Raw genomic sequence first — 27,789 nt, forward strand, 5'->3', positions numbered from 1 at the left:
TGCAGGAGTTAAAGAGTAAGTGTTTCTTACCTGGTAACAAGTCAGAATTGGCTAGCAGCAGGTTTTGAGGATGCAACCCCATCTGCTCATCTTCCAAATTGTTGGTCTGGATCAGGCGGTCAGTAATACTGTCCTCAAGGATACCTGAAGTTGAGAGAAAGTGACAACAGGATTGAGAAGTTACACAAAACTGGGTAAGAAACAGGGTTTGTACTACACTGACAGGTTAAATCAGACATTTTTCACTTAAAATCTGATTTGTTTTACTTAGCTGAAAACACCAATATACAGTAATAGCATCTATTTTAATGTAATTAAAAATTCATCTATGCCTCCAAAATGAAGTGAATCAATTCCACCTACTCGTGAAGTGTGCGATGTTGTCAAAAGTGACAATAACATCTGCATGCATTATCTCACTGACAAGGCCAGTGATGGCAGTCTTTAGCTGGTCCAGAGCCCCCTGAACCAGAGCCCACTGCTTCTCCAGAGAGTCCGCCAGGCAGCTGTGCTTCTCTGACTCAGACTATAGCCCAGAAAGATACAGGAAGAAAAAGATAATGCAGCTTTATCAGATTTTTTAAGATCCAAGGTCATTTTACCTGTACATGAAGTATAAACATATATCTTGAAAATATATCTAGAGAAAAACCTTGCCATGAAGAGACATTACCAGCATTGGGATATACAGCATTTTAAATAGACAATAAGTCTTAATGAGAGCCCATTTCTTTTGTCTCATAATAACACACAATGAGGAACAGTGAATGCATTTATTTATTTATTTGATTATCCAAAACACACAGATTTAAGTCACAGTCAGTCACAATTACCAGCTAGTACAACAGGAACTTAAAGGGGAAATGAACAAACTTAACATTTCAAGTATATACAGTAACTTTGTAATGTCATGTTGCTCCATTCATTGGGGTCTGAACTCTCTGTTACCTCTTTTAGACAGAGTTATGGATCAGAGGACTGACTGCACTGTGATTATTTAGTTGTAGGAGCTCAGAAATACAGGTAGGAGGTAAACCATGCTCTGCTTTGTAAAACAAGTAAATAAACACTAAAATTGAATTCTGTAAGAATGAAAAGAGACGTCATACATCCAGATACGTGGCAGCAATGCACTAATTGAACTCTGGGGCCAAACCAATAGATCACATATAATACCAATACCAATAGATACACATACCAATAGACGTTGCATCCAAAAATGTGGAGAGTAGAAACCTCTCCACATTTGATACATTTTAAGTTTTTAGATAAGTCAGTGAGAAAATTCTCTAATCTCCTCTTTCTCTTATCAAACAAGAGTGGATAATGTTAGATTTTAATCAAACAGAAGCAGAGCTTTCAGTTTAGACCATTTTACTGGACTTGTGTTGCTAGGGAACACCTTGAGTCCAACTTCTCATCAGCTACCTGACATTAAAAAATAACTATATGAGATGATGTTGTTGTTGTTGTGTGTGTGTGTGTGTGTGTGTGTGTGTGTGTGTGTGTGTGTGTGTGTGTGTGTGTGTGTGTGTGTGTGTGTGTGTGTGTGTGTGTGTGTGTGTGTGTGTGTGTGTGTGTGTGTGGCTCACCTCTAAATCCTTCAAATGGCCCTCACTCTGCTCATCATGTCTGTTGTTTTCTTGTTCAAGAAACAGAATGTCGCTCTGATGGACACAAACACATGCTCATGAATAAAACATACATCTGTGTATTTCTGGGCCACCAGACACTTCACAGGATATCTAACATGCCTTCAACGTGTCTGTGCCACTCTTCAGCACGTTCCTTCTGTTGTGGAGCTCATTGATATAGTTGATAAGAGCAAAATTCTTCCGCTCGTTCTGAATAAATGACTGGCCTATCTGACACAGCTCCTTTTCACCAGTGACCTCCACCAGCGTACTATGTCCCTGCATGTACATCTCCAGCCTCTTAACTCCACTCTCACATTGCTGCTGCTTCTCTGCACCAATGGAATAAAAACTTTTAGGTAATGAGTTTATATCTCTTAAAAAACAACTACATTAAATGACATATGTTTGCTCAGTGTAATGATGAAGACTAAGATGCTATTCTTGTATGTGACATGATTATACTGGATCCCTGTGGCATATTATACTTCTTATCTTGGAGTCTTCGTCCTCTTTTAAAGGAATAATTTCCTGGAACTTCTTCTCCATGAAGCTGTGCAGTTTGGTGTCATGGACGATGACAATCTTCAGCTGTTGCATCTTTCTTTTGGTTTCCATCTCAATGCTCTCCCTCACCTCTAACTCCTTCATTCGAGTCTCTGCCTCTGACCTGTAGTATGCGCACACACACAAACATACAAAATATTATGGCGCTATCCTACCTATACACTAGTTAAAGTTGTCCACATGCATCCAAACTTGCCAGTTCACCTCTGATGGAAGGCGAGGGTGGAGTTCTCTGTGAGTTTCTCCATTATGCCTTGCTGTGTGGCCAGCTGACTGTTAAATTTCTCTTCGATATTGCATACTGTGCCCTTCTGCTGCAGCAGGTGAGCAATTTCTTTATAGTAATCCATGTTGCTGCATAGCATCTCATCAAACTTAACAGTTTCCTATAGAAGATCAGGGAAGAATTCAAGTTCATAATTTTCAGGTAACATATACCACAGAATTTAGCATCACCTCAAATCTGTTTTAGGCATTAAGACTTAATGTCTGAGCATTTAAATGAGTTACTGAAATGGGTTGATATTCTGAGAAATGCACTCCCCCATTTTGCTGAGAGTTAGATGCAAGGATTGATACCTCAGTTTACAGTTTTTTTAATGTTACATGTATGATGTTTGATTAAACATAAAAGCAAATTCTTCCGGTAGACACTAACACTGGATTTTAGCTGACAATTTAAGTGTTCATCAGATTACACTGAGATTAAAAAAATAAATTAAACAAATTCAACCTTAATAATAGGCAACACATTATGATCTGTTTATGGCAGTGTTTTAAGTTTTTTCACTAGTGTAAGAAATGTGTTCATTGTGTGAACAAACTTTTCATTACAGAATATGTGTCTATAGGGCATACTGCAGTGTAATCTACAAATGCTACAGGAGAGGTTTCAGTGGGCTATCTGAATTCATATTAGTTTTTGAACATAAACTAAAGAGATTTGAATTGAGTATATATGTAAACATTTGCAAAATGAGCTGCAGATCCACAGTGAGTTGTTGGTTGTTTGTGTTTGAGTGAAAAAAGTAATATAAAGCAATAGCCAGGAGCTACAGAGTGGGGGGAAGGGACAGCCAGTCTGGTTCTGTTCAAAGCTTTTAAAAAGGTCAACTTACCAGCACTTTTAAAATTCTAAATGTCATACCACATTTGTTTAACCAAAGTATAAAAACAGAAGTTGTGGTTTTAGAGGGGGCTGCTGGACTATGTGTTGGCTGTGTGCAGTGACAGCCTGCTGTCTTGTGCTTCCAGTTTTATACTAAGCTTTACACCAAATAGACAAATGTGAGAGTGGTATCAATCTTCTCATCTAACTCTTGCCAAGAAAGCAAATAAGTGTAAATGTATCACTATTCCTTTAAGACACTGACATATTGGAATAAAGCTGCAATTGTAGCATCAAGGTGTGTGATAAAGTCATGGTTTTAGGCAAGTCAGGATTATGTGGTTTCATAATACCTGGTTGAGTTTGTTTTCCAAGATGCGGATTTGTTTCCTGTGGCGGCGGTGTTTCCCTTCATGTTTAAGGATGCCACCTGGGACTGTCAACTTTTCCTGAATCCTGGTCTCTGCTGCAGTTATCTGGTGTGACACAGGAAGAAGACACAATACATATGGTGCAGTCTGTAACCATGTAGACAGTGACACATTTGTATTTGTTTACTTCTCTGACACATTTAAGGTGTTCACTTTCATTTTACTTCACTACACAGTGCAACACTACAATGATGGAACCACTATTTCTACTCTGTTTACTCAATGGGCCGAATCAGGTCGTAGGTCAGTTTTATTTATACATCCCAAAATTACACATAACACATTTCCTTCACCTTCTATCCTTAAATACTCTATTAAAAAAAATGGTGGTATCATTACATATCTCATTAATAAAAGTGTTACAAATAGCAAGAAACACAACACGGATAATAATAATAAAAGACAGAAGTGTAGTAGTGGCACACACTAAATACCCATTTGATTTTAGGCCAAAGACTTAAGATGACCGAACTTACTGTAGCCCAGCATAAGTAGGCTACAGTACATGTGTGTTTATACTTTACCTCCATGTCCAGAGAGACCAAATTATCTTTCTCCTGATTGATGAGCTGCTTATATTGATCATTTTCCTCCATGATGTTGTTGTATTGCTCATCAAGTAACCCTGCTGCCATTTTGATCTAAAGACAAGACAATACAATGAAGGTATTAGTTCAAACATGACTCCACATATTTTGGGATTTACATTTGTGTGTGACCTACCTGCTAAATGTGAGATAAAATCCTCTTTGAAGCAGCAGTAGTTCAGACACTATTTTACTCAGAAGAAAGATATTTTTCATTGATTGATCTTCATTTTTCTACAGTACTTGGTGGCTATCTTTCATAATGTAACGACTCTAGGCAACATAATGACTTTAATGAGTTTCATATAAAAACATTCTAAAAGAGTGTGTTTTCATATTACTGTTTATTTGCTGGGTTATTACAAGATTAGCATTTATTTAATTGTTTTTCAACAGTTTACCCAAAAACATTTTCAAAGCAACATAACTGCGAGCACAAGAGATAAGATCATGCTGGAATCATATTAAATGGGGAACCAAAATATGCATAAGTGCATAAGTGGTGGGACAACTTGTCTCACTGAAACTACATGACTACCCTCTAGTGGCCATCCAGGACAAATTAAATAAACCAAATTGGGGAAGGAGGGACTGCTGAATGCTCACCCAACAGTCACAATCAAATGTAACTGGCCCAATAAATCTGAATTATCGAGTAATTCTTAGACAGCAGCCTGATAAATATTATCAAGCTAGAGATGATAGTTTTAACAGAAATCTAATTGTCAGGTTATAGATTAGAAATAGCTGTTAGGCCATAATAAGGTCATAATAATGTCACTGCAGTGCTCCTCACACTGTAAGTCCCTGCAGGAAGATTAAAAGAATATTACACCAATTATGTGTCAAGAGACGCATTTTACAACGTGCTGAGTGTGCAATTAACACTCTCTCACAGATGTTTATATTGAGATTTAATACAGTGCTCAAGTGGCATTTAGTCTATATATACTGAGTAATGATGGATGAATCTTCTGTGGAAACTGTCGATTTGTGCTGAGTGTGTCTGTAAGTGCCGACAGATTAAGTGTCAGTGTGTGTGTGTGTGTGTGTGTGTGTGTGTGTGTGTGTGTGTGTGTGTGTGTGTGTGTGTGTGTGTGTGTGTGTGTGTATGTACGTTTCAATTAGATTTTCAACTGCTTTATTTTACTCTTCTCTGGTCTATCTATTTTTTTCCCAATGTAAGATTTTGTTATTTTATATATTATATTTTATATCCTAACTATTGAAGAGGTCGCTGTATTTTACAGTCAATTTCAGGTTGGTTGGAGTTCTGATATGTTCTGAGCAGACTTTCTAGAAACCCACAGAACATACAGTGACAGCTAAAAGTTTGGACACACATAGTCATTCAACATTTTTCTTTCATTTTTACGATTTTCTACTTTGTAAAACAATACAGAAGACTTTTGACCCACACTATACAGTTGGTCATGTCTTCAATCAGGTCAAACAAAACTGACAGAAAAATAATACTCTTGTATAGATTTAATAACTTAATTTGCAGATGTCTCTCAGGTGTAGCATACAGGACTGTGAGTAATATATGAAGTCAGTTTGTTCCATTTTCAGAGAATATGTTCCTAATATTTTTCTAATGTCTATATTTACACTTTGCCCATTGTATAGAAACTTTCGTCATACACTCTTGAAAAGTGTTCCCAATATTTTGTCCACCCAAGAAGGGCAAAATATTAGCAACACTTCAATATAGTGCAATGAATCAACATTTCACAAAACACGACAACAACAAAAAGAAAACAGAACAAAAAGAAAAAAACAAAGCAAAGTATTGCTGAAATGCAGAAATTGGCAATGAATTTAGTTTGAAAAAGCTGTGAGCTCAAATGCACTGGACTGCTGAAAAACCTGGAAGCTGAAATGTAAAACTGGCAGAATTTGAAGATGCATTACTCACAGAAGCTAAGAGTTTAAATACATTGTTAGAAATGCTGATGGCCAAACTTTAATACGGTCAAAGCAAGAAGTTGAAATAAATTGTCTGAAAAGGCTGAAAGCAGAAATACTTTGTTTTAATATCACACAGATTAACTGAATTGCTGCACTGGAACAGGAAAGGCATTAAAGAGCTGAGAGTTGCAAAGCATTGCTGAAAATACAGAAATGTGAAATGAACTGCTAGAATTTGAAACTGAACTGGATTATCTAAGGAAGCTGTGAGCTGAAATGCATTCATAAAGAAGCTGGAAACTAAACTGTAATATTGTCAAAGTTTTTCACTATTTTATTGTTATTATGTTTTATTGTTGGAAAAGAATTTATTATTTCAAAATCTATAAAATCATATATATAAAATTATCTTTATCTTCAAAATAGCAAGTGGCAAAATATCTTAAAGTTGGGTTCTTCCTTAAACCATCATGGAAAGTGTGGGTGCAGTATGTCAGACTTGCAGCCTTGTTGCCGAGAAGAAATCCAGAGAGTTCATCATACACTGTTGTATTGAAATTATTGCCAAATAAATAAATATAATAAAAATAAAATTCAGTTGTTTCTGTGTGCTTAATTTTTATTGTAACATGGCAGATGCCATTCATCAACAAACAGACTCACAGGGCTGTTTCTGAGGTCAAAGATGGCATCTGCTGTAAACCACTTTCTTCCCTGTCATGTGCCCCACAACTTAAAGGACTGCATCCACACCTGTAGAGGATGCACACTTTGGTTACAAAAAAATCAGTTACATAACATTTGAGTGGTTTCTGTGGCGTAAGGTGTGCAGACAAAGTAGTCAACTGAAAAACATACAGAAGAATAATTTGCAAAGTACTGCTGAAAATGCAGAAATCTGAAATTGATTTATTGTGATATCCCATAGGGTATGTATGTATGTATGTATGTATGTATGTATGTATGTATGTATGTATGTATGTATGTATGTATGTATGTATGTATGTATGTATGTATGTATGCATGCATGTATGTATGTATGTATGTATGTATGTAACATACACATCCCACATCCCAGCTCTCACCTTCTACATTCCTCCTCCTCCTTCTGCCCAACAGCTGCAGAAAGTGACCAACCTCTCACATAACGATGGCCTCCTCTGGGCCTGTTCCTCAGAATCCACCCCAACTGTCGTCTCTGAACTTGTATAGCACCTACTCCATCTTGGAATGAAGATCCTAACTATTCTCTGCCGTATAGACAGACTGTCTACTGCACTCCTCAAGTCCTGCACCCCCTGCTCCGTACACAAGTTCCTCGCCCACTGCAGCAGATCCTCAAGCCCCCTTACTTTTTCACGGAGGGCTTCCAGCTCCTGTTTTTGCTTCTCCAAAAGAATCTCGTCAAAGCAGTGAACTGCTTCCATCTCCTCCAGCTGATTTGTAAGTGCGTCCTCCCATGTGTGAGCCCTGGCTGATGCCTCATTCATGTCACTCTGCTGTTTTTCATTTTGGAGCAACATTTGAACCTCCTGGATTTCTCCCTGACGAGCTTCATTGACTTGCATGGCCTCTTTTTCATTCTCCTCAGCATGCTTCTGTTTTTTCAGGATCACATTCTCCTTGAACAGGAGCTCCATCTCTTCATACAAGGCCTTTAATTGCATCTTTGCCTCTTTGATAATCCTGTCCATCTCTTGCTGTAGAGCTGCCTTGTCCCTTGTGAGTCCAGTGATCGAGTCAAACAAACTCTTCTCTTCTTCCCGCCAGGCCTGTTGTTCTTGCTGAAAGACATTCTTGACCTCTTCTATGTCTTGCCACATGCACAAAGTCTGGGTTTCCTTTTGGTGCTGTTTAGGGGACCTCAACTTCTCTTCATATTCTTTGTTCCCCCTTTCCTCACAGAGCTTGCAACCAGCCTGAATAACCTCTCTGCTGGTGTTTTGCTGGTGGGGTTCCATCTCATCAGTCAGCTCATAAACTGTTGTATTCTCATGGAAGTTCACCTTGTGCTTTTCTCCAATTTGCGCCAATGATTTTAAAAAGGCTATTCGAGCTGTTGGATTGCACCACCAGTGAATGTGCATTTTTGCAAGTCCCATCTAAAGTTACATTTCAAAACCAAATATTGTAGAGCTGGAATTGCGTCACTGAATTGCAAATGATGGAGCCGCGCCAAAAAATGTATCCAGTTGTTATGAAAATGCCGTCACGCATCACCTTGGCAACGGGCAGGAAAGACTGCGCGACTTTTTCTGTCCAAAATTGGTCATTTCTGTCGAGCAACCTGCGATCAGCCTGGAGACCAAATTAGTGTTTACAGTTGGCAAGCTTCAAATAGTTTATAGTAATAGTATTAGGTTTTTAAAAAAAAATAATTAAAACTTTAAATGACTACTTTAACATTTTCAAATAGTCGGAGAAATGCTGTTGTAATCCGTTGAGTTTATGATTGTCACTTTAACTTTTACATTCTTACGTGAATGAAATAAACACAAACTAGCGTTTGTAAATTTAAATGCACAATATTTTGCTTTTCTTTGGTTACCGTTGATAGGAGGTGAATTTGAGAAATCCGTCTTCCACGGGTCTATCATATCTAGCCTACCTATTTTCTTTTAACGGCCAGCAGGTAGAACGAGTCAACTAATTATAACTTAATTATGGAGAATATTGCTTTTCTGATGCAACACTGGCGGGGTTTGAACTAGTTGCTGATGGTATACTACTGTATATATGCAGAAATATTAGAAATAAAAAAAAGTAGGTCTAGCACAACTGAGAAATTGTACTAGGCCTATATTAAATGATATTGTTAGATGGAAGATGTGGAAATAGTGTGAAATAAAAGTTTGATTGGAAGACTATTTTTACCTGCAAATTAATTCTTTAGAGATGGCGTTCATATAATCTCCTTCATGTTGGAGCTGCGATAGGAATGTTGTGTCCATCAATGTAGCCAAAGCCTCTTCTTTTCTCTCTTTTTATCATAATTCTCATCTCCTCCTCGCTTCTCTCTCCTCTGCCACTAGATGTCGCCGGTCCCTATGTGTTGGGGGCCGGTGGGCAGGCAGGGGGCTGGATTGTGGACTGCTGGAGACTCCAGGGGGGCCGCTGGGTATGTATGTATGTGTGTGTTTGCGAGAGTGCCTGAGACTCGCCGAGCAGGAGAGGAACTTGAGAACTTCACCACATTCAGAGCCAGGAGATCCGTGATCGGAGATTTTGGGTGGTTTGACGCTGAATCGGCGGCTACAGTCCAGCTGTGATCGACAGAGCAGGACCGGTGCGGCTCTCGGCATTGGAAGGATTTCCGGCCAACATGGATGATTTAGGTAAGTTGGCTCGCCGTGAACGCAACATTAAAACAGCGCGCGTGTGTGCTTGTGTGCCCTTAGCGCGAGCTTACGTAGGCTACATTTAACCGAATAAAGGTGTGTGTGTTTTTCAGGAGGTCGACAGCTACAGTTGTTAGTTTGGGTCAGAAATGGAAATGCGTCCAGGTAGGTTAAGTTCAGCTGAGCGAGCGCAGCGCGAGCTCACATGCTTAGAAAGGCCCCGCGTGCTGATATAAGGCAGCGTTGCCATCAGGCTCTTTGCCACATTTGATTAGTCAGTATTTGTAACGTCAAAACGTGTTTGTATGAGTACAGTGCTCCGTCCAGCTGCACTGGCAATGATCCTGGGGCGATTTATTCCTCTCTCAATTCCTCCACATGACTCAAGCAGGCACGACATAAGCTACTAGAGGGCTCCTGTAACTTTTTCATGCTCAATACACATTAAACCATGGGTCACCTGACATTTGATGAGACGCCGACCTATTGAACTGCCCCTAACGCAGGTGGGATGGCAACAGTGGTGAAACCTCTGATGAAAACAATCATTACTGAGAGGAGGGGGGGGGGCTTTTCAGTGTGATCATCAGATCCCCTGTAGTCATTTAAAGCAGATCTTTTCCAGCCTTTGTCTCAGCTGATGCTCACACATGCAGTAGCAGACTGATGCATGAGAGCTGCTCAGCCTTCCTGCCTGCACAGATGAGGTTAACGCAGTGAATTATGGCACGCTTAGTGACAGGAGAAAATGTAGTGCCTGAGGCAGGTTTTGGTGACAGGCACGGTGTGTAGGCTAGTACAGTTTTGTGTTTGGTGTTTGTTGTTCATTTGCTATTATTTTAGTAGTTGCCTTAAGCTGTACACCACATGATAACCATCCTTTCTCTTTTGGCTTCAGTTTAACAGTGTATGCAGTGTTTGTAATGAGACTGCTGCAAACCTTGTGGGTAAGGCTGGGAAATTAACCAAGTAAATAATCGAAACCGACATTTAGAAACTCTAATCGACTTAATCTTGCTCATGTCAATTAATCGTGGTGTTCACTGTTGCCATGACAGTAAAGGTTGCATATCTTTAAGGTATTTGAAAACTTGTCTCCAGAGATCATTGATCTTTCATAGTTCTAATCAAGTGGGTTTTGTGCCTAAACTAGACATTAACCACAGCGTCACACCTTAAAACATCATTATTTTCACTCCCTAAGATACTCATGTGCGAAAATATCACAAAATATTGTGTGAGGGCAGTGTAAAATACAAAACAAAAGAAACTGTGAAAATACATAATTGTTCATCAAGGGTGGAGATAATCGTTCATTAATCGTAATCGAGGTTAAAAGTTCAATTAATCGTGATTTTGATTTTTGCCATAATCGCCCAGCCCTACTTGTGGGATGTTTCACAAGTTTATTCAAAAAGCAGGATCATTTAGATAATCAACAACACAGGCCCCTCCTGAGCCATGTCAAAGTGTGCACTGTAATTAAACACACAGATGCAGCTTGCACAGTGCTGACAGGATTTGAGGTTTTTATGTTTGTATTCATTTGCAAGCATTGGCCATATAATGTGTGTTCTGTGTAGTTTTACCCCGGCAACCATTAGGTTAAGTTTAGCAGGACATCCGTGAAGTGCACTCAAGGAGTCGGGTTCATCGGATGCTAAAATAACACCAGAATGCATTCGTAAAGTCAAAGATGATAAATGTGTTGCAAAAGCTATCCAAAAACCACCCTCTGTGAGCTGCAGGTGGATACAGCTCTGTTCTACAGTATGTTGACACTTCATTGCTATTCCAGACACGGCAAAGCTATACAATGTGTCCTTGCTTTGTTTATAGAAACTACAAAGCAGCTAATTTAAAGCAACTTCAGTATAGCATTTTCTTTCAAATTTGACCGTGCTGTCCTACTGCAGAAAACCTGGATGTATTTGATTTGGGCCAAAACCCAATTCTGTGGTTGACATCTTCATGGCGCGGGTAAGACTCTACTAAGAATATTGGTCATTCTATATGCAGTCAATATTTATGGATACCTTCTCAGCTTACGTGGGTGAAGTGCTTTCCTTAAAGTAGCTGCTTAAAAAAGAGTGTTACACAACCCTGTGTAGTTACCATGTCATAGGGTTGTAAATTCTGTCATCATTTTAGCAGAGACCTGTAAAGATATGGCACACAAACTTAGAGAAATGTAGGCCACAGACCAGTGTTGTATTCATGGTATGGTGTTGGGATGGGAGTCACAGAGGGAAATGTGCACAGCCCCCAGCATTGGTTTTCTTCCATCAGTTAATGAAAATTGAAAATGTTGAAGTCTGGCTCTGCATTGAAATTGTTAAATGCAAATGCAGTCAGAGATCTGAGAGGAAGAAGCGACTTTAAGCAGATTTGACGTGAGGCGGTGAAGGTATTCATCCACCTCCAGTACAACGACATGTATTTTTAGCAGAGAAGAGCCCCTCTTCTCAAGCCCTGAGCCAGCAGCTACTTGAAACCTACTAACTAATAGACATCTTTCTCTCTCTCTTTCACTTTGCTCCCTTTACCTCACTTATATTGTTAATATTCATACAACCTTTACTATTCCCACATTGCCCCAACCCACTTGACTTAAAATTTGTGACACTGGCAGGTCTGCTTTCTCCTAGCAGCATCTTCCCCTCTAGCTGAAAATCTGCAACCTGCATGTGAACACACTCATTTGTGATATCTGCATGGTTCCTCCAGCACCAGCCGTGGGAAGCAGACTCGTGCTGCTCGCAGGCAGGACCTCAGGGTGGATCAAGCCCACATTCAGGGATTGGGCCTCAGCCAAAATATATCCTCCTTAAACACTGCACTGCCCCACCCTCTCTCTCTCTCTTCCCACTCCTCATCATTCCTGTGGCGAACCACATAGGAAGCTGCAGGCTGCAATCTATTGACAGTTTAGGGCTGACTGAGTTTGCAGGAGAGCAGATTAGCCTTTAGGAAGGTTTGGATTAAGGCACGTTGTGATGCTTGATGGCTGGAAATGATCAGGTTTTTACTCCAGTCAGTAGTGGAAATAGTCATGAGAATTATTGTACCAAAAAGCTCCCTTTTTACAGTATGATAGACAGATTTGTGTCATTGTTGTCTCTTTATATTTGTGCAGCCTTTGCAGTTTAGATGCTGTGGCATGTTCTGAGGCAAACTTTCTTTGACCTCCCCTCCTCAGCTATCAGTGCTGCCAAGCGTTGCTCCTTGCTTCACTGCTCTCCGGGCCTGCACCAACAAGACACAAATGTCAAATAGCCCTCGAAGTTAACTTCCTTTTACTGACTTTGATCAGTAATACATTTCAGAATTTCCTTTCAGGTCTGTGTATACTGTAACTACTCTCTTTTTCTCTCACTGATTTGTGCCACTGTGGCTTTAGTGGCATCATTTGAAGTGAAGTGATTCCCCAGAGCCCTGTCAGCACAGCAGCTGCAGCGTTGGAAATGTCATTCATAGAGTAGGCAAAGTACTTCTAAATGAGATCTGATGTAGCCTAGATAGTCAACTGAGTCTAAATTTAGGTTGCACCTTTGTTTTTTCACTGATAGGGAAGTCAGCTATTGTACATGTGGGCATTAGTCATTTCCCTCTGCATACTGGCTTTGGCTACATACATATCAGACTATGAGTAAGATGTCCTTCATGTCTGAGTGATATGTTTCACTATATCAGGGGGGTGGACATAGTTTTTGTAATAACCTAATCTTCTCTTTCCCTTCTGGCAGAAAAACCTTGTCGCTCACTGTTGTACTCAGCAATAGTTGACCTTCCTATTCCCATTAGATTTACGACGCAGTACTGCATCAGTAACTCTACAGTGCCTACACTGCAATAACTGATGAATTAGTTCAAGATTTCAAGGAATCTGTCTTTAGAGAGTGACTATGCAAATGAATAACCCATATTTAGTCATCAAAATCATGCACATTAGGAGCAGTAACAGGACTTTCAGTTTTGTTTACTGTAACCAAAAGTTCCTCTTATTTCTCATCAAGATACTTTAAAGGGGTAATCCAGCAATTTTACATGTGAAAGTCAAGCCAGCCTGTATTTACCAGGCAGCGAGACAACAAAAGATGTTACTGAGTTGCATCATGAGCAGTATAGGAGGAGCTTAACCCATCCGAAGCACTAAAAGTAATTATCTCTTAGCCTATGCCACTATTTTATGGAAGTACAATACTAAATCACTGGAGTACTCTTCTAATTATAAAGTCAGTCTGGACTTGAGTAAGTAAGTTCCCATTATTAAAAATACCCCTCTGGATAACTTCCTCTTTATTTGAACTCAGAAAGACAAGTTGTGGTTGTTGTGAATTACATCTTCAGTGATGCTCTGCTTAAAGCAGCAAGGGGGGAGCAGTAGATGATAACATGCACATAAATCACACACAGAATCAATGTAGCAACCAAAGGCTTGAGAGAATCCCTTCCACCCTCCTTCAGGGTTTATCCATCTGTTAGACTTTAAAATGAAAATAATGCTGCTGGGCTTTGAGACATATGGTGTATGCAAACACACAAAACACTCATACACGCTCCTGATCACAGACTGCTGGTGTGGACAGACAGCTCTGAAAGGGAAGCTGACTAAGCAGGGACAGCCCTACACTCAGCCAACCGTCATGTCATCTCTCATGGGCCCAGCACAGCATAACAACAGCCTGCAGGGCCAATAACCAAACAGCTACTGTAGGTTTTTAGAACCAGGGTTCACATGGAAATAGGCCTTCAAACTAAAAAACATATTAAGGCTCATATGGATTGGTCTGGTCTGGACTGGTGTGTTTAAGTTTAGCTATAGAGTAGCAGCATGTAACATCATATAGTTACTGTGTATGCCGCCATAGTCCTGTGTCCTGTTGTTTGTCAGCTGAGCTCACTGAGTCCTTTTTTTTTTTTTGGAATGGCACATCTTTCAGCTAAACACATGCTTCGTGACAGGATGTGACCTTACTGACCTCTCTGTTGTGGGGCCAATCATGAGGACTGTGCCGAGAACAACAGAAGAGCCTACTGTAGGTCACAGACAATATGTTAGTCATACTAACTTGTGGACCTGCCTTATCCTGTCCTATTTTTGTTGGATTCCTTAATGTGATGTGTCTGTGCAGAAGAAACTGGTTTGCATTTTGCCTCATTAAATCCTAAAATTTCTTTTTTTCCCCTTTCTCTCCCTGCTTCCCATTTTGTCTCCAGGCAACCAGAGCAGTTCATTAAAATCATACTATACTTATGTTAATGTAGCCTTTACACTATATGCTTACAGTATAATTATGCCTAAAGCTGTCACTAGTCTTCTGCCGACCCGCTGTGCTCTGATGAGTAGAGTTCCCGGCTGAATTTGTGAGATTCTCATCCCCTCGCTGTGTAAGACAGTGACTGACAGCTTGGTTTATTTGATGCTGCTGATCCTCTGATGCAAGCTACAACAGGAAAACAGCGGGTCATGCATTGAAGTGAATGATGCCACAGTAATTGCAAACTTTTATTGGTAGCACCAACAGGAATCAAGAAGTGTTTTTAAAAGGAAACTCCTATTAGTAGAGTAATAGTGGTCCTTTGCTCCAGTGTAATAAATGCTTACTTATCATATAAATGAATCTTCCAGTGTTAGATGGCCTTTTGAATGCACATGGGTGGTTCTGTCGTGTTTCCCCTAATTGGCTCTTAAATGTCAATTTTTTAAGAGCTTGTATGGTTGACGTGGATGTGGGCTTAGATAACATTTATTTAGCTATTTTATTAGGAAATGGTTTTCTGTTCAGTAAGTTTCATCTGGCTTTGGCACAGGTTTAAATAGTCACTAACACACTGCTGGTACTGGCCTATTTGGGACATAAAGCTACCACAATGAAGGCCTTTGATGAATTGGGAAGGTTGGGGGGGGGTGAAGGACGAGTGAGTGTGCACATGTGAGCGAAAGTGAGCATGTGTGTGTTTGTGTTTGTGTGTGTGTGTTTCTGATTGCCACTGCTTCAGCTGGATTTACAGTCAGCATCTGGCTTGTTAAAGAGAATCATTCAGGCAGCCCCATCTAGACCCCAATTTGGTTAATGACAGCATCAGTGACGCTTGGTCAGGATTACTACTCCACAGGTTTATGAGGGTGTAGGCTTAACAAGAGTTTACACACACATATATATACACACACACACACACACATACATATGCGGGTTCTGGCACACATATATAGCTGATTGTTTTCCAGTGGAATGATTTGGCCTGCTTTGCAGACCTCACCAACCCTCCTTTCCATCCTCTTCCCTCTGTCCTTCTCCTGCCGGAGGGGGACAAAGAGCAGCTTGTTTCTGGTGCTGTGACCTACTTCAACCCAGGAAAGGCACAGAACCAGACAGAACTGATTATAGATGAGGAAAACGATGTCCATCCATCCATCTATCCAGCTATCTATTTTCGGCCACTATTGATGGTAGTGAGCTAAGAGAAGTAGCTCAGAAATCAAGTGTCATTCTTGACCTCAGAGGTAGTATTTTACATAAAACAATCTGAATTCAAGGTCCATTTGCTAGCTTTTTGTCAAGAGCATTCAGCCACATTTTCACCCTCTTAATAAACCGATGAAGTATGCTCAGTTGAAAACTCTGCTAGTGGACCTTGAGTTGAAGATCTCCTCTAGACAAGTATTAAGATATATTGAAATGCTCTGCTTGGAACAATAATGTGTGTCTGATATATTCTCCCACAAAAAAGTTATGATAACCACTTTAAAACCTTTTAAAATGGCATCTACTCCTGAATAAATTACTACTAGAATAAACACATTTTAAAGTCCATTTTCAAAAGTTTCACATTGTAGAGAGAGAGGGATGGAGTCTTCTAAAAGTCATAATGTCGATTTGCAATATTTGTTTTGATGTAATATTTTAAAAGTCTGTGTAAAACACCAATGGAACGGACGTAATGTTCGTACAGTACCCTAGTCTTGTTATGTATGTATCATTGTCTAGTGAGGCCTGACAATACAGCTTCTTTCCGTGGGCGTAGTATGTATCACCACAGGACAAAGGCTGGGAATTTCCTGTCAGGCAATATAGCTGAAGAAGCTGCGGGTGAATGGTGAAATGTTTTTAGTTTCACAACAATGGTGGACAAAAGTGGACAGTGTTACTTGCTGTTATAAAATCTGGATGAATGACCGTACACTACGCAGATATTTAGAAAAAACTCTCCTTTTCCTTTGTGCTCCGTGTAGAGCGTCAAAGGTGAAATGAAGATGCACATTTTTGTTCAAGTCTGCAACTCAACAAAACCCTCAAAGTGAACTTCTCTACAATACTTTTCATACTCTCTATAACAAATGGCATACTGCTAAAACAAACAAGTGCTTTCACCACTGTCTTGTACACCAAATAACCACAGAAGCAACACATAAACCACAGGAAGGCTCTTCTGCCCACAAACTACCTCTATGTTCCTTTATAAGCCTTTACCAGGGGAACTGAGAAAGTGGGGTGGGGGGCTAGCTGAAGCAAGAATAGTGTGTTGTATCTTTTAACTCAAATTATTTTAGTGACAATTTTTCTTGTTTCAAATTTTTTCTTAAATTATTAAACTCTAAACTCCAATTAAACTAAGTTAGTTAATTTGTTAGTGTCCCCTGTGGGTTATTGGTTTGCAGCGAGGATTAGAAAACAGTACAAGTCATATTAGAACACCAAAAGCAGTTAAAACATTTATCACAGAACATAGTACAAAAAAGTCATGTAAGATGAATTAAAAATGACTTACGAGGAGATGGAGAGCAAGTGAAAACTGCCTCGGAATGATGACAAAACGAAAATAATCTATTCTTAAAAGTGATCGCAGATATGATTTGCAGTGAGTATGTTTTACTTTTGAGCTGCACAAAGTAATAAAGACATTTTTACACAAAGTAATAAAGACATTTTATTGCCAGGCGTGCCTAACATGGATTTCCCTCTCACATTTGTAGTGGATTTAAGAGGGCGCAAGACGTAAGAGGACATAAAAATACTGATAAATTAAACAGAATCCCACACTATCCAGTATTAGGCATTGCTGTTGTAACATTACAAAAGATATGCAGCCTGGCTTGAGTTAAGTTGTGAGGCAGGATTAACTGCAGACGACAATTATTTACCCACCAGTCTGGGCATTTATTGCTGTGTGATGTTACTGATTAGACTTGCAACCTAGAGTAACAGTATTTAAAGTTTCCTTTTCACACCTACTGCAGTATGGCTTTTCTATACGTGCTGAGGTAACACATAGGCAAACACTATGTTCCGGAAAAGCACACTCATGAGCAGGCTAATAGGGCGTTACTGTAGTGGGTGGAATGGAACAAGCAATGAAGTTTCAAATTCATGATTAACTTATCAGTCAACTTGTGAAAGTTGAAAAAAAATTTGATGAGTGCTTTTTTTTAACTTTTAAGAAAGCAATACCAAAGTTGTTGAAAACATATAGTTCTATTTGTTATCAAAATTCAATAATATACCCACCAAGGTATTTAAAGCACACTAATTATCCATAATCCACACACATGTTAAAATGACTAATTGTGTAGAGTTTGCAGGCCTATGCAAGCTTGCTATTTCCCCCTCCTTCCAGTCTTCGTACTAGCTTAGCATAAAGTGCTCCATATTTAACATAATGTATTGTCTTATCTCACACATCCAGGAGCGTGTCATTTTACACAATTTGAAAATTGCCATATGACCACATGTTCAGTATCATAAGCAGTGTTTTCCAACAGGAATCACTAGCTCTGTTTTGTAGTCAGCTCGCATCACTTAACATCTTGATTAGCAAACCTTTTTCTGAGCGTGAGTGTTGACTTGAATTATGGATTTCATGTGTCTAAACAGACTGCTGTAATTGTATTGAATAGTTTAGAGTGGATTGTAAGCTGCTGGGTAAGCAGTCGTGTTCTATGACTTTATTGCAAGTGTGGGCTATGGAGCCATTTTCATTTAAGACCCTGTGGCCACACTTCATTGATTTTAAGCATAAAGAAACTCAAACCAGGCTTTTCTGTACACTATGGGCCTGATTTACTAAGATCCAAAATAAAGGGTACTAAATTGTGTGTGCACTGTGCAGTGCACTAGAGTGCGTTTTGCGGGTGATCTTCTAAGAATAACTGCGTAAATGAAAACAGGTGCAACAGGGTGGAGACAGCAGTATTTAAATGAGGGTTTTGCATGTCTTAATGGAGAGTTTGGACGAACAGGAAGCCCACAAGCTCAAAATGAAATTTGATCCCATGGTATTAGAGATTCTAGTGGAAGAGGTTAACAAACATATTAAGATATAGCAAAAAATATTACCAGCCATATGGGAGAGTACTTATGACAAAGTCAATGCCGTTAGAAAAACCAAAATATTCCACTCAAAAATATTAACACATATTAACACACAAAAGTCCTTTCTCTGCATATTCTGTCATTGTGCCTCTGTCTTCTCCTCTCCACAGTAACAGCAGTCATCTGTGTGCAGCGCGCAGCCGGTTAATACCTGCCCTTCAAATGTATTATTTATAGATGCAGGCCTTTTGCAAAATTACCTCCAGGTTTGGTAAATAACAAAGCGTGTGCTTAATAACATATTTGCATTTTCTCCTCCCTGTATTTTGCACACTGGGGTTTAAACACCCCATTTTGCATATTTATTATGGCAAACGTACTAAATGGACAGAGCGTATTATCTTGCACAGTTGAAAGATGCAAGCCTCAGTGCGATGCGTTAGTAGATCAACTTTCACATTTTTTTGCGGGTGATGTCAAGTTTTCATATGTTTTTACACACGCAAACCTTTAGTAAATCAGGCCATATGTCTATAAGGTAGAACAGCAAATGTAATTTAATACATAGCATAAGCTGGTTGGGTGGTCTGTAATGTCCCACTGTCTCTTTGACCGGCATGGCCATCCATCATCTACTGTATGTCTTGACTCCTACAGGTCAGGGTCGGGTGGGAAGGTATTTATAGTGGACCTAAATGCCTCTGTCTGTCTCTGGTATGTGTAAGCAGCCTTAACTAAAGAGGCACCTGTGTGCAGTGTTGTTCTACTGTTGCACCTGTGTGTGTGTGTGTTTCTACTGTGATTTAATTTTGTGCTCGGGTGTCCGCTGAAGCGCTCCAAATGAACACAGGCACAGGCCATCTGCTGTCTAACACCAGCCCAGAGGGGAGTAAAGCGTAAGTGTGCACCCATCTTGTCCTGATTTTTTTTTTTTCTTCTGGGGCGAGCAAAGAGTTGGATTCATCATCTCTGTGATGGTCTGTCAGATTGTGTCGCTGTGAAAGGCTATCTCTCTCACAATGGAGCATGAGGCTGTCACTTCATGTTGACGTACATACACGTTTGGAGCAACAGATTCATAACTGGGGGTTGATGCTCACAATAGAGATTGTTTTTACATGTTCATTTTTGGAAATACTACATTCAGACTCTCTATTAATAAGAACAGATCATATGTTAAATGTATTTGTCTAATAGCTGACATTTCTTTGTTTTCTTTCATCTGTCCTATCTTGCTTTAAGCTCTTCCTTTCCTGCCTTATCACACTATCTTGCGTAGTTGGTGCGCAACTCCCATTCCTCTCTGTGTCTCATATATGGGAGACGAGCTATGGCATGTTAGGAATTCATATCAGCCTGTGTGCACCTTGCAACACATCAGATACAGAGGGGGAAATTTACGAGAAGGGGGAAGGAGGTGTAGAAAGTAGGACACAGGAGAACACAGGTAAATGTGCTGCACAGAGACAGTCTTGCAGGTTAACAGCTGATATTTATCCAGTGTTGTTGGTTTCACTTGGGTGTCAGCTATGTAAATGCCTTGGCATTTATGAGCTTTGCAAGCTCGAGAAGAAAAAGCCAGCATACTCGGCTCTCCTACACAACTCAACATCCCCACCTGCAGGTTGTTAAAGGCTGGTGTTTTGTTATGCTGTGTTTTGATAAAGACTTATTTCCTCTAACGGACCACTATCAGCAACAAAGCCTCTGGAGCTACATTGATAGTGTTACACGTAGTGGATGTGTTGAGTAGTAGACAGCATTGATTCACTCCATGCAGTCGTCAGCACTGATAGGCGCTCGGGCAGTATGTGCAGTGTCAAGCAGGCAGGATGTCCTGTCAGGGATAATGGAGGCTTGTGTCTGTTGAAGTCCAGGACATATATTGATCAAACCTCATAGAGTAAGAGTTGTGCTCTAGGATTGCTTTGTATAATTAGATCACATTCATATTTGATGTAGATTTGGACTATAATCAGCATCAAATATGTGCTTGTCTAACATCCGTCCTGCCCTTCTCTGTTTACATACTTGACTCCTCAAATGGTTTCCTTTACATTCCCTCATTTTCCTGCATCCCCCTCCCTTATTTTCGTTTTCCCTCTCTTTTTCATCCCTTCTCCTGCCACCCCAATCTCCCAAGTCCCCTTTTTATCTCCCTCTCTCTTCCTCTTCCCATCTCTCTCTTTCCTGTAATGAACCCTTATGCCGAGCAGCGTTGGTGTAATTAAAATGCACACCATTCATCTGGGAGGAAGGGAGTCTCCTTAATCTGCGTCAACCCACATTTCAGCCTCTAAGGATTTGCCTGCTGCGCCACGCGTACACACTCCCCAGTTGCACTCACTATCTCACTGCCGTTTATCATTGTTTCAGCCCAGATGTGCCCTGCTGTGTCACACATAGTGGTGTGGACATGGAAGCTAACAGAAAGCTGGTATTTTTCTGTCTTTATAAAGGGTGTTGGTTGCAATTTAAGAGGGCTGGCTGTGTTTAATTGATGTAGGTGGTTTGTTAGATCTGTCTATTTTAGGCAGTGAGGAGCAGATCCTTCACCCTCTCATAACCTCCTGCCTCTCAGGAACTCGGGTCTCTCAGGACTTTATATAGCTTTGTTCTTAAAACACATCCACCAGAAATTATATCCCTTGTGAAATTAAATTAGAGGTGTTCTCTGACGTGTTTTTACTAATAAAATACTAAAATATACTCAACTAAGAGTTATATCCAAATGTTCTTGCCTCTCCTTACAAAGCGTACGGATGAGTCTATCACGAGTTCCTCATTTTACTGTAGTTCCATTTTTGGTCACTGGGGAACTGGTCTGTGCTTCACTTTAGAGTCTGTGTGTCATGGTATGTCCTCTTGGCAGATTAGGCTGACACACCTCTGTGTGTTTGTGTAGATCGTGGATGGGCCAGAGCATGCCTAACTCGGTGTTCAGTGAACACAGGCAACCTTGAAACTGTTACGTCTTCTTTTTTAGCATTCAATAGTCTATAGCCTTTAAATTAAATTAGGTGTGTGTTTGAATCATTTTAAGGAAAATGAGCTGTTGATTTCAGTTAACTTGCTTTCATTTTTATGCAAGACCTCCTTAAAGTTTACATTAAAACCAATGCCTAACAGAGTATGTATTTCATGTAGCCTGAGGGTAGGCGTTTGAGCAGTAACTATGTGTTGGAGCAGCAAATTCTTTTCAACCAGGGTTAAAGCCAGTTCAGCTAGGGAGCTAAGTTGATTAACATCTCTTGTGTAAACCATCTGGAGTAACATCTGTTGACTGAGGTCCAGCCGCAGTAAACCTTTGCTCTGACGTCAGCACCTAGATATGCAATTTATTTATGCAGTATTTCTGAGAAGTATCTGATGAAATCTGAATTATGTTTTGGCCTGTTTTCGTTTCATCCTAGATGAATGCCTGGACTTCCGATGTAGTCTGATCTCATCTTTTTATAGTGTTCTTCTTAATCTGTACATTTGTAAATCATAACTAAGAATAAGCACATGGAATCTGATGGATGTTCTGCGTTGGCTGTACATCCATATCAGTATTTTTTAAAAGAGGCTTTGTTGCAGGAGATTAAAAAAAAATCAGCTGCGTCGTGGGAAGTGTTGCAAGGCAGAAGTCGTACCCTCTAGATTTCAAACACAGGAAGACGTCTCAGAATAACTCCACTATCATATTGACTTCCCCTTCTACTGGGCTAGAAGTTGAGCCTAAAGACTGCAGGGTCGAGTGCACCTGTCTGTATACTGATCCTGCTGTTGACCTGAAACATCTTTGGATCTTAAGTTTGACACCATACTTGGTAAGGTCTATCGATAATGACTCTTGTGTTGTTTTTGCCCTCTTGCTTCTTTGGGTGTATTTTCTTGCTGCTACCAAGTAAGAGATGAGGATGCACACAGACACACATACACACACCTACACACGCAGCACTGACTGCAGTAGTGTAAACAGTGGGCTTTGATTTATCCATAATGAAACTCTGAGGAATGTCCCTGGGCTTCTGTGTCCAGAGAGGAGTCTCTCTGCTGTGAAACCCAGTCAACTGGCATGTTAGCCTTTCTAATGGTCCAAGTAGATCAGGTATGAATCTGGCTCTGCCTCTGCTGTGTCTCCTCTCTGTCTGAGAAACATTGTGATCTGTACTGTTGATACTATGGTATACTAAGCATTCATTTTCAGGTTAATAAATGTCCCTCATAGAACCTTGAACATAGAACCTAGAATCATGACATTATAAAGTAGATCATGTTTTATTAATCTGATTCTTGCTGTATTTAAAGACAGAATTTTATATACCGTAGCCTCTCAGTCAAGGTCAATATAATTGACATTGAGTCATGATTAACCAAGGCAGAGTTTGCGCTGACAGTGTGAAGGAGGGGCTGATTATACCTTTATGTACCTTTGTCATACCACTCCCTTAGTTGGGCATGCCATTATTGATAAGAGCTCTGCTTGCTCTCAACTTTTCTTATTTCACAACGGCATGTACTCCCTGCTGTAACGTGCATAGCCTGCCAAAGTTGGCAAGCTCCTGAGTCAGAGACTGTTTTCAGCGGGTCGTCATTTGCGTGAGTTGTATCTCTTACTTGAGCTTTCAGGCAGCTAGGTTGGAATTGGCATAGCCGGGGTGGGGGGTGAACCTAAGCTGCTGCCATTCATTTTAACCCCCTCCTTCCCCTCTTTACCCTGACCCTCTCCTCTGCTCTCATTTTCTCCCCCTCTGTTGTTCCCCTGTACTGATGGTAGAGTTAAGAAAGGCAGTTCCTGCCTGGCAGACAGTCTGTTTGGGTCGCCCTCTTCCTCTTTTTCTTTCTGTGTTCTCGCTTCTTCACTTCTCTGGGTGGGTAACTTTTTGTCATGTTCTAAGGTACGTCTCATCTCCATGTTTCTTTAGCTATGGTCTTTTCTTTCTGTTCCAAGACTTTTTTTAGGGGCCTTGCAATAGTTTTAGTTGCTGTTTGGTACACCTAGCAAAACTGGCAATATTGTGATAGTAGCAGAACTGCTCATCTAGTCAAGTTCAATTTGAATATTTTTGATAAGCTATAAGGAATAATACTTCCTACACTGTATATTTGCTGTTCTCACTATGGTTTTCACTTTGGTCTTGAATTGTACACTGTAGCCTACGATGTGTCGGTGTAGTGGTAAATTATGCATTTACGTACAAACAGCATTTATGTACAAATAGTTGATTCATATAGAACATCTCTTATTAGGGCAAGTTTGTTTTTAAATTTGGGTTTTCATTTTTTAGGACTTGTGAAATTCTGAAAGAGAAACTAAACACTGCTGTGGTGAGTGAGGGTGCTAAAATAAGCCCAAGTATTCAGTCATACAGTCTGTGCACTTCACTAAATCCCCTATAATGTTATGTGTCTCTACCTGCTGGTTAAGACTGCTAAATTAGTAGTTGTTGTCTTGGCTCATATTCCGCTTAAAATACCAAAACGCCCCTTCGGGCTGAGAAAGCAGCTGCTGGCATGTAGATGGTAAATATTAGCATGTGTACCTGGTTGACTCCTAGGTTAGAGGACATGTCTAGACTCCAGGCAGTCAAGGGTCAGTGAGTAACCAAAGGAGTGGCTATGACAGTCCACATGATTCAAGTTTTACAACTCCACCTCGCCCGATGTCAGTGCACATGGGGTGTGATGATTGCAAAAGAAGCTGTAATCATTTGGCACTGTGTGTATGCATGATGGTGTCCTTGTTTAACATCTTGGGCTCCTGTTGTAAATAAGTGATCATTTCAACATGTTGTCCCTTGGATTTTTGTTTTTTGTGCCAGGAATCCATAAGTACTCATATCATATCATGGTTGACATGATTTTATAACGCCTGAGGAACCATCAATAGATCAGATAACTAGACGGGAATGTCTGTTTTAGGCTAATGTCAATACCTGAGATATAAAGCGCCCACTTATTAATCTGCAAAACCGCAAACACACACATACAGCAAATTTTTATCCAATTTCCTGTCGTTTTATTGTATAAATTGTCATACTGTCTGAGTGTAATTAGTTTCAGGCCTGCGATGATAAAATCTGTTTTATGTGCCTTCATAGATGCTTTGTTGGCGGACCTTGAGTCCACAACGTCCCACATTTCAAAGCGTCCACTGTTCCTGACTGACGAAAACGCCTATTCCCTCCCTGTTGGGAGTCAGACCCAGCAAGACATCTGCTCTCCACCCCAAATCCCACCCACTCCCTCTGAGCAAACCCTGAACGGACTTGACGAAACAGAGGTAAATGCTCACATACATGTTCAGTTTATGCTTTTTACAAGATTTTGAACATGAATTCCTAACTGCAAAAAACACCACTTTCATTTGCTGATGGATAAAAGTGTGTTTACATTAGTTGCTCCATTTAGGAATGGTCTTCTGCATTCTTTATGGTAATTAAAATGATTTCCTCTCCTCAGTCTTTCAGCTCAGCTCAGAGAAGCCCCTGGTCTAGAGATAGCAGCAGTCCGACCCAACCTCTTGGTGAGGAGGACCACGTATACAGGTAGGAGTTGAGGCCATGTTAATTGGATGGACAGTTTATCAATAGTCTTATAAATAACTTTAAAAGAATTTGTTTTGAATTTTGTCCCTATTGTGTACAGCTTCCCCAATAAGCAGAAAGGTAGTGACTCATCAGCCGGCATGACCTTATCCATGGGCAGCAACCTGTCGGAGCTGGACCGCCTGCTGCTGGAGCTCAACGCTGTACAGCAAAGCACCCCTGCCTTCGCCACAGAAGGTTCTCACACAGATTACTTTGGCATTAACAAAATACTCACTTACATTTATTTGATGAAACTCAGATGGCACTGCCTGATTTTGATGTCTGTCCAAAATCAAAAGATATCTCTTCTCTTCACTGTATTTTGTTGTCTTGAAGTTTCCATGATGATAAACTATGTTGATATCATATTTATATTTTTTTTACAATAGAAGAAGCAGCTCCACCGCTGCCTGCCAGTAGTGTAGTCCACCATATCCAGGAGAATGGAGTCTCCATTGCAGGCAAGGTAGCGCCACCTGTACTGGAGAAGCCCAAACGCAGCGTGGCAGCTCGAGGGATAGAGGATGTACGACCAAGTGTAGAGAGCCTTCTAGATGAGCTGGAAAGCTCTGTGCCCACACCTATGTAAGTGACAAAGTATTACAGAAGTATATGTGTGGATGTTAAAATGTATGCTCACATATGTGAAGGTGACATAAAGCATTGTTTTGCTGTAGATGGCTTTGTATTTCTAGTGTAATGTAAAAACACTGCAATTTGAGTTGATCTTTTCTTCTTTAGTCCCACACCTTTGGGGGTATCAGACGAACAAGAGGAAACACCAGCACAGCAGCAAGCCAGAATGTCTGCCTCCTCTGCCACACGAGAGCTAGATGAGCTAATGGCTTCCCTGTCTGACTTCAAAGTCCAAAGCAATGTGAGTATGTTTTACAATTGGGTAGAGATTACACACTCTGTGTCAGTTTTGGCTTTGTGTGACTGTTTAATATTTAAAATGTTTGCAGTAACTGTAAAAATGCAGTGGAGCAGATTCATTTTTATTCCATTTCTTTTCCTTATTTGTGTTTTTTACTTTTTTTACAACATAGAGATTGCTACTGCTGGCAGTGTTTCGCAGAAATGGTAAATTGCTACAGTTTTTCTGGAAAGGAAGCAACAGAAGCTTGCGTTGAATTCACTCACAATGGATATTTGAACACCAGCTTTTAATTCAGAACTTACTTTAAAATTGTTGTTGCACCAAACCAACTAATTAACCAGATAATTAACTAGATAACACCTATAGTAGATTTTATTATGCTTTGTGTATGTATGACTTTGTAATTTTGTTTCAAGCTTGCAGTCGCAGAGTAGTGGGGTTGATGAAGCAAAATCAACATATGATGTAATGCAATCCAATCAAGTTCATATAGGCCCAGTGCAATAATTGTAATCTTTGTGAAGATTACAATTTTTTTTTTGTGTTTAAGAGTCGGCAGTGCTGCATTCATTATGAAACTATGTGAAATGTGCATTCTAATAATTTTTGAGATCTGAAGATTTTAAAGTTTTTGTAGTGTTTTAGAAACAAATACTGTTGAGATGCGACAACTGAGGGAACTTAGACACTTAATTCTCAACATGTTTCTCCTGGTCTCTTTTCTTTTTTCTCTACTACTGTGTGTCTTGTGTTTGTATGTATTTTGCAATTATTACATCATTGATCCTGATACAGTCTGGCTCTCAGTTGTCTCTGAATCAGGAGGCTGTAGACCCCTCATTGGTTGCTGGTTCACCGGTTGTCCAAACACTAACCACCCAATTTATAAGTCCTCAAAATGGTTTAGTTGATAATGTTTTACCCTCTAGTGACACTACACCTTCCTGTACCCCTCTTCCACTGGAACTTCATATAGATGAAGATGGTTGTTCCCCAACATCTTTGGCTGGTTCCACTGTAATGATTGCATCGTCCAAGAGCATTCAGTACTCCCATATCCAACAGAAGGATGATGGTGACAGTTTTACTTCTGAGATCTCACATGTGGAGAGCCTCAGTATCTCTAATACCTTAATGCAACCTAGTCAAACTGAAGTCAACAGCTCTACACAAGTGTCAGTCACTAAAGTTTCTACCAGTAAATCCTCAAGTCCATTTGGAAAGAGCTTAAGTCCAGTTACTATTGGCAGAAGCTCCAGTCCAGATTCCACTACCAGGAGCTTTAGTCCAGTGGTCATTTCCAAGAGCCCTAGTCCTGTCAATGTGTCTAAAAATGTCAGTCCTACCCTTAGAGCTAAAAGTCCCAGTCCACCTGACATTAAATGTTCCAGCCCAGTTCATAAAAGTTACAGTCCAGTACCCATAAGTCATAGTCCAAAAGCAA

At 40.1% G+C, this 27,789-nt stretch overlaps 1 protein-coding gene across 1 annotated transcript in view; it reads left to right on the forward strand.

Moving 5' to 3' along the window:
- Positions 1-9,404: 9,404 nt before the first annotated feature.
- The window catches only part of LOC133977887 (paxillin-like), a 28,120-nt gene continuing 9,735 nt past the window's right edge, over positions 9,405-27,789 (forward strand). The window contains exons 1-6 of the mRNA XM_062416186.1: positions 9,405-9,573; positions 24,977-25,158; positions 25,338-25,423; positions 25,524-25,660; positions 25,855-26,050; positions 26,207-26,342. Of these exons, the coding sequence (XP_062272170.1) occupies positions 9,561-9,573; positions 24,977-25,158; positions 25,338-25,423; positions 25,524-25,660; positions 25,855-26,050; positions 26,207-26,342 (750 nt within the window). The 5' untranslated portion in view covers positions 9,405-9,560. The remainder of the gene's footprint in view (positions 9,574-24,976; positions 25,159-25,337; positions 25,424-25,523; positions 25,661-25,854; positions 26,051-26,206; positions 26,343-27,789) is intronic.

This window comes from Scomber scombrus, chromosome 3 (genome assembly GCF_963691925.1).
Source record: "Scomber scombrus chromosome 3, fScoSco1.1, whole genome shotgun sequence".
Classification (NCBI taxonomy): domain Eukaryota; kingdom Metazoa; phylum Chordata; class Actinopteri; order Scombriformes; family Scombridae; genus Scomber; species Scomber scombrus.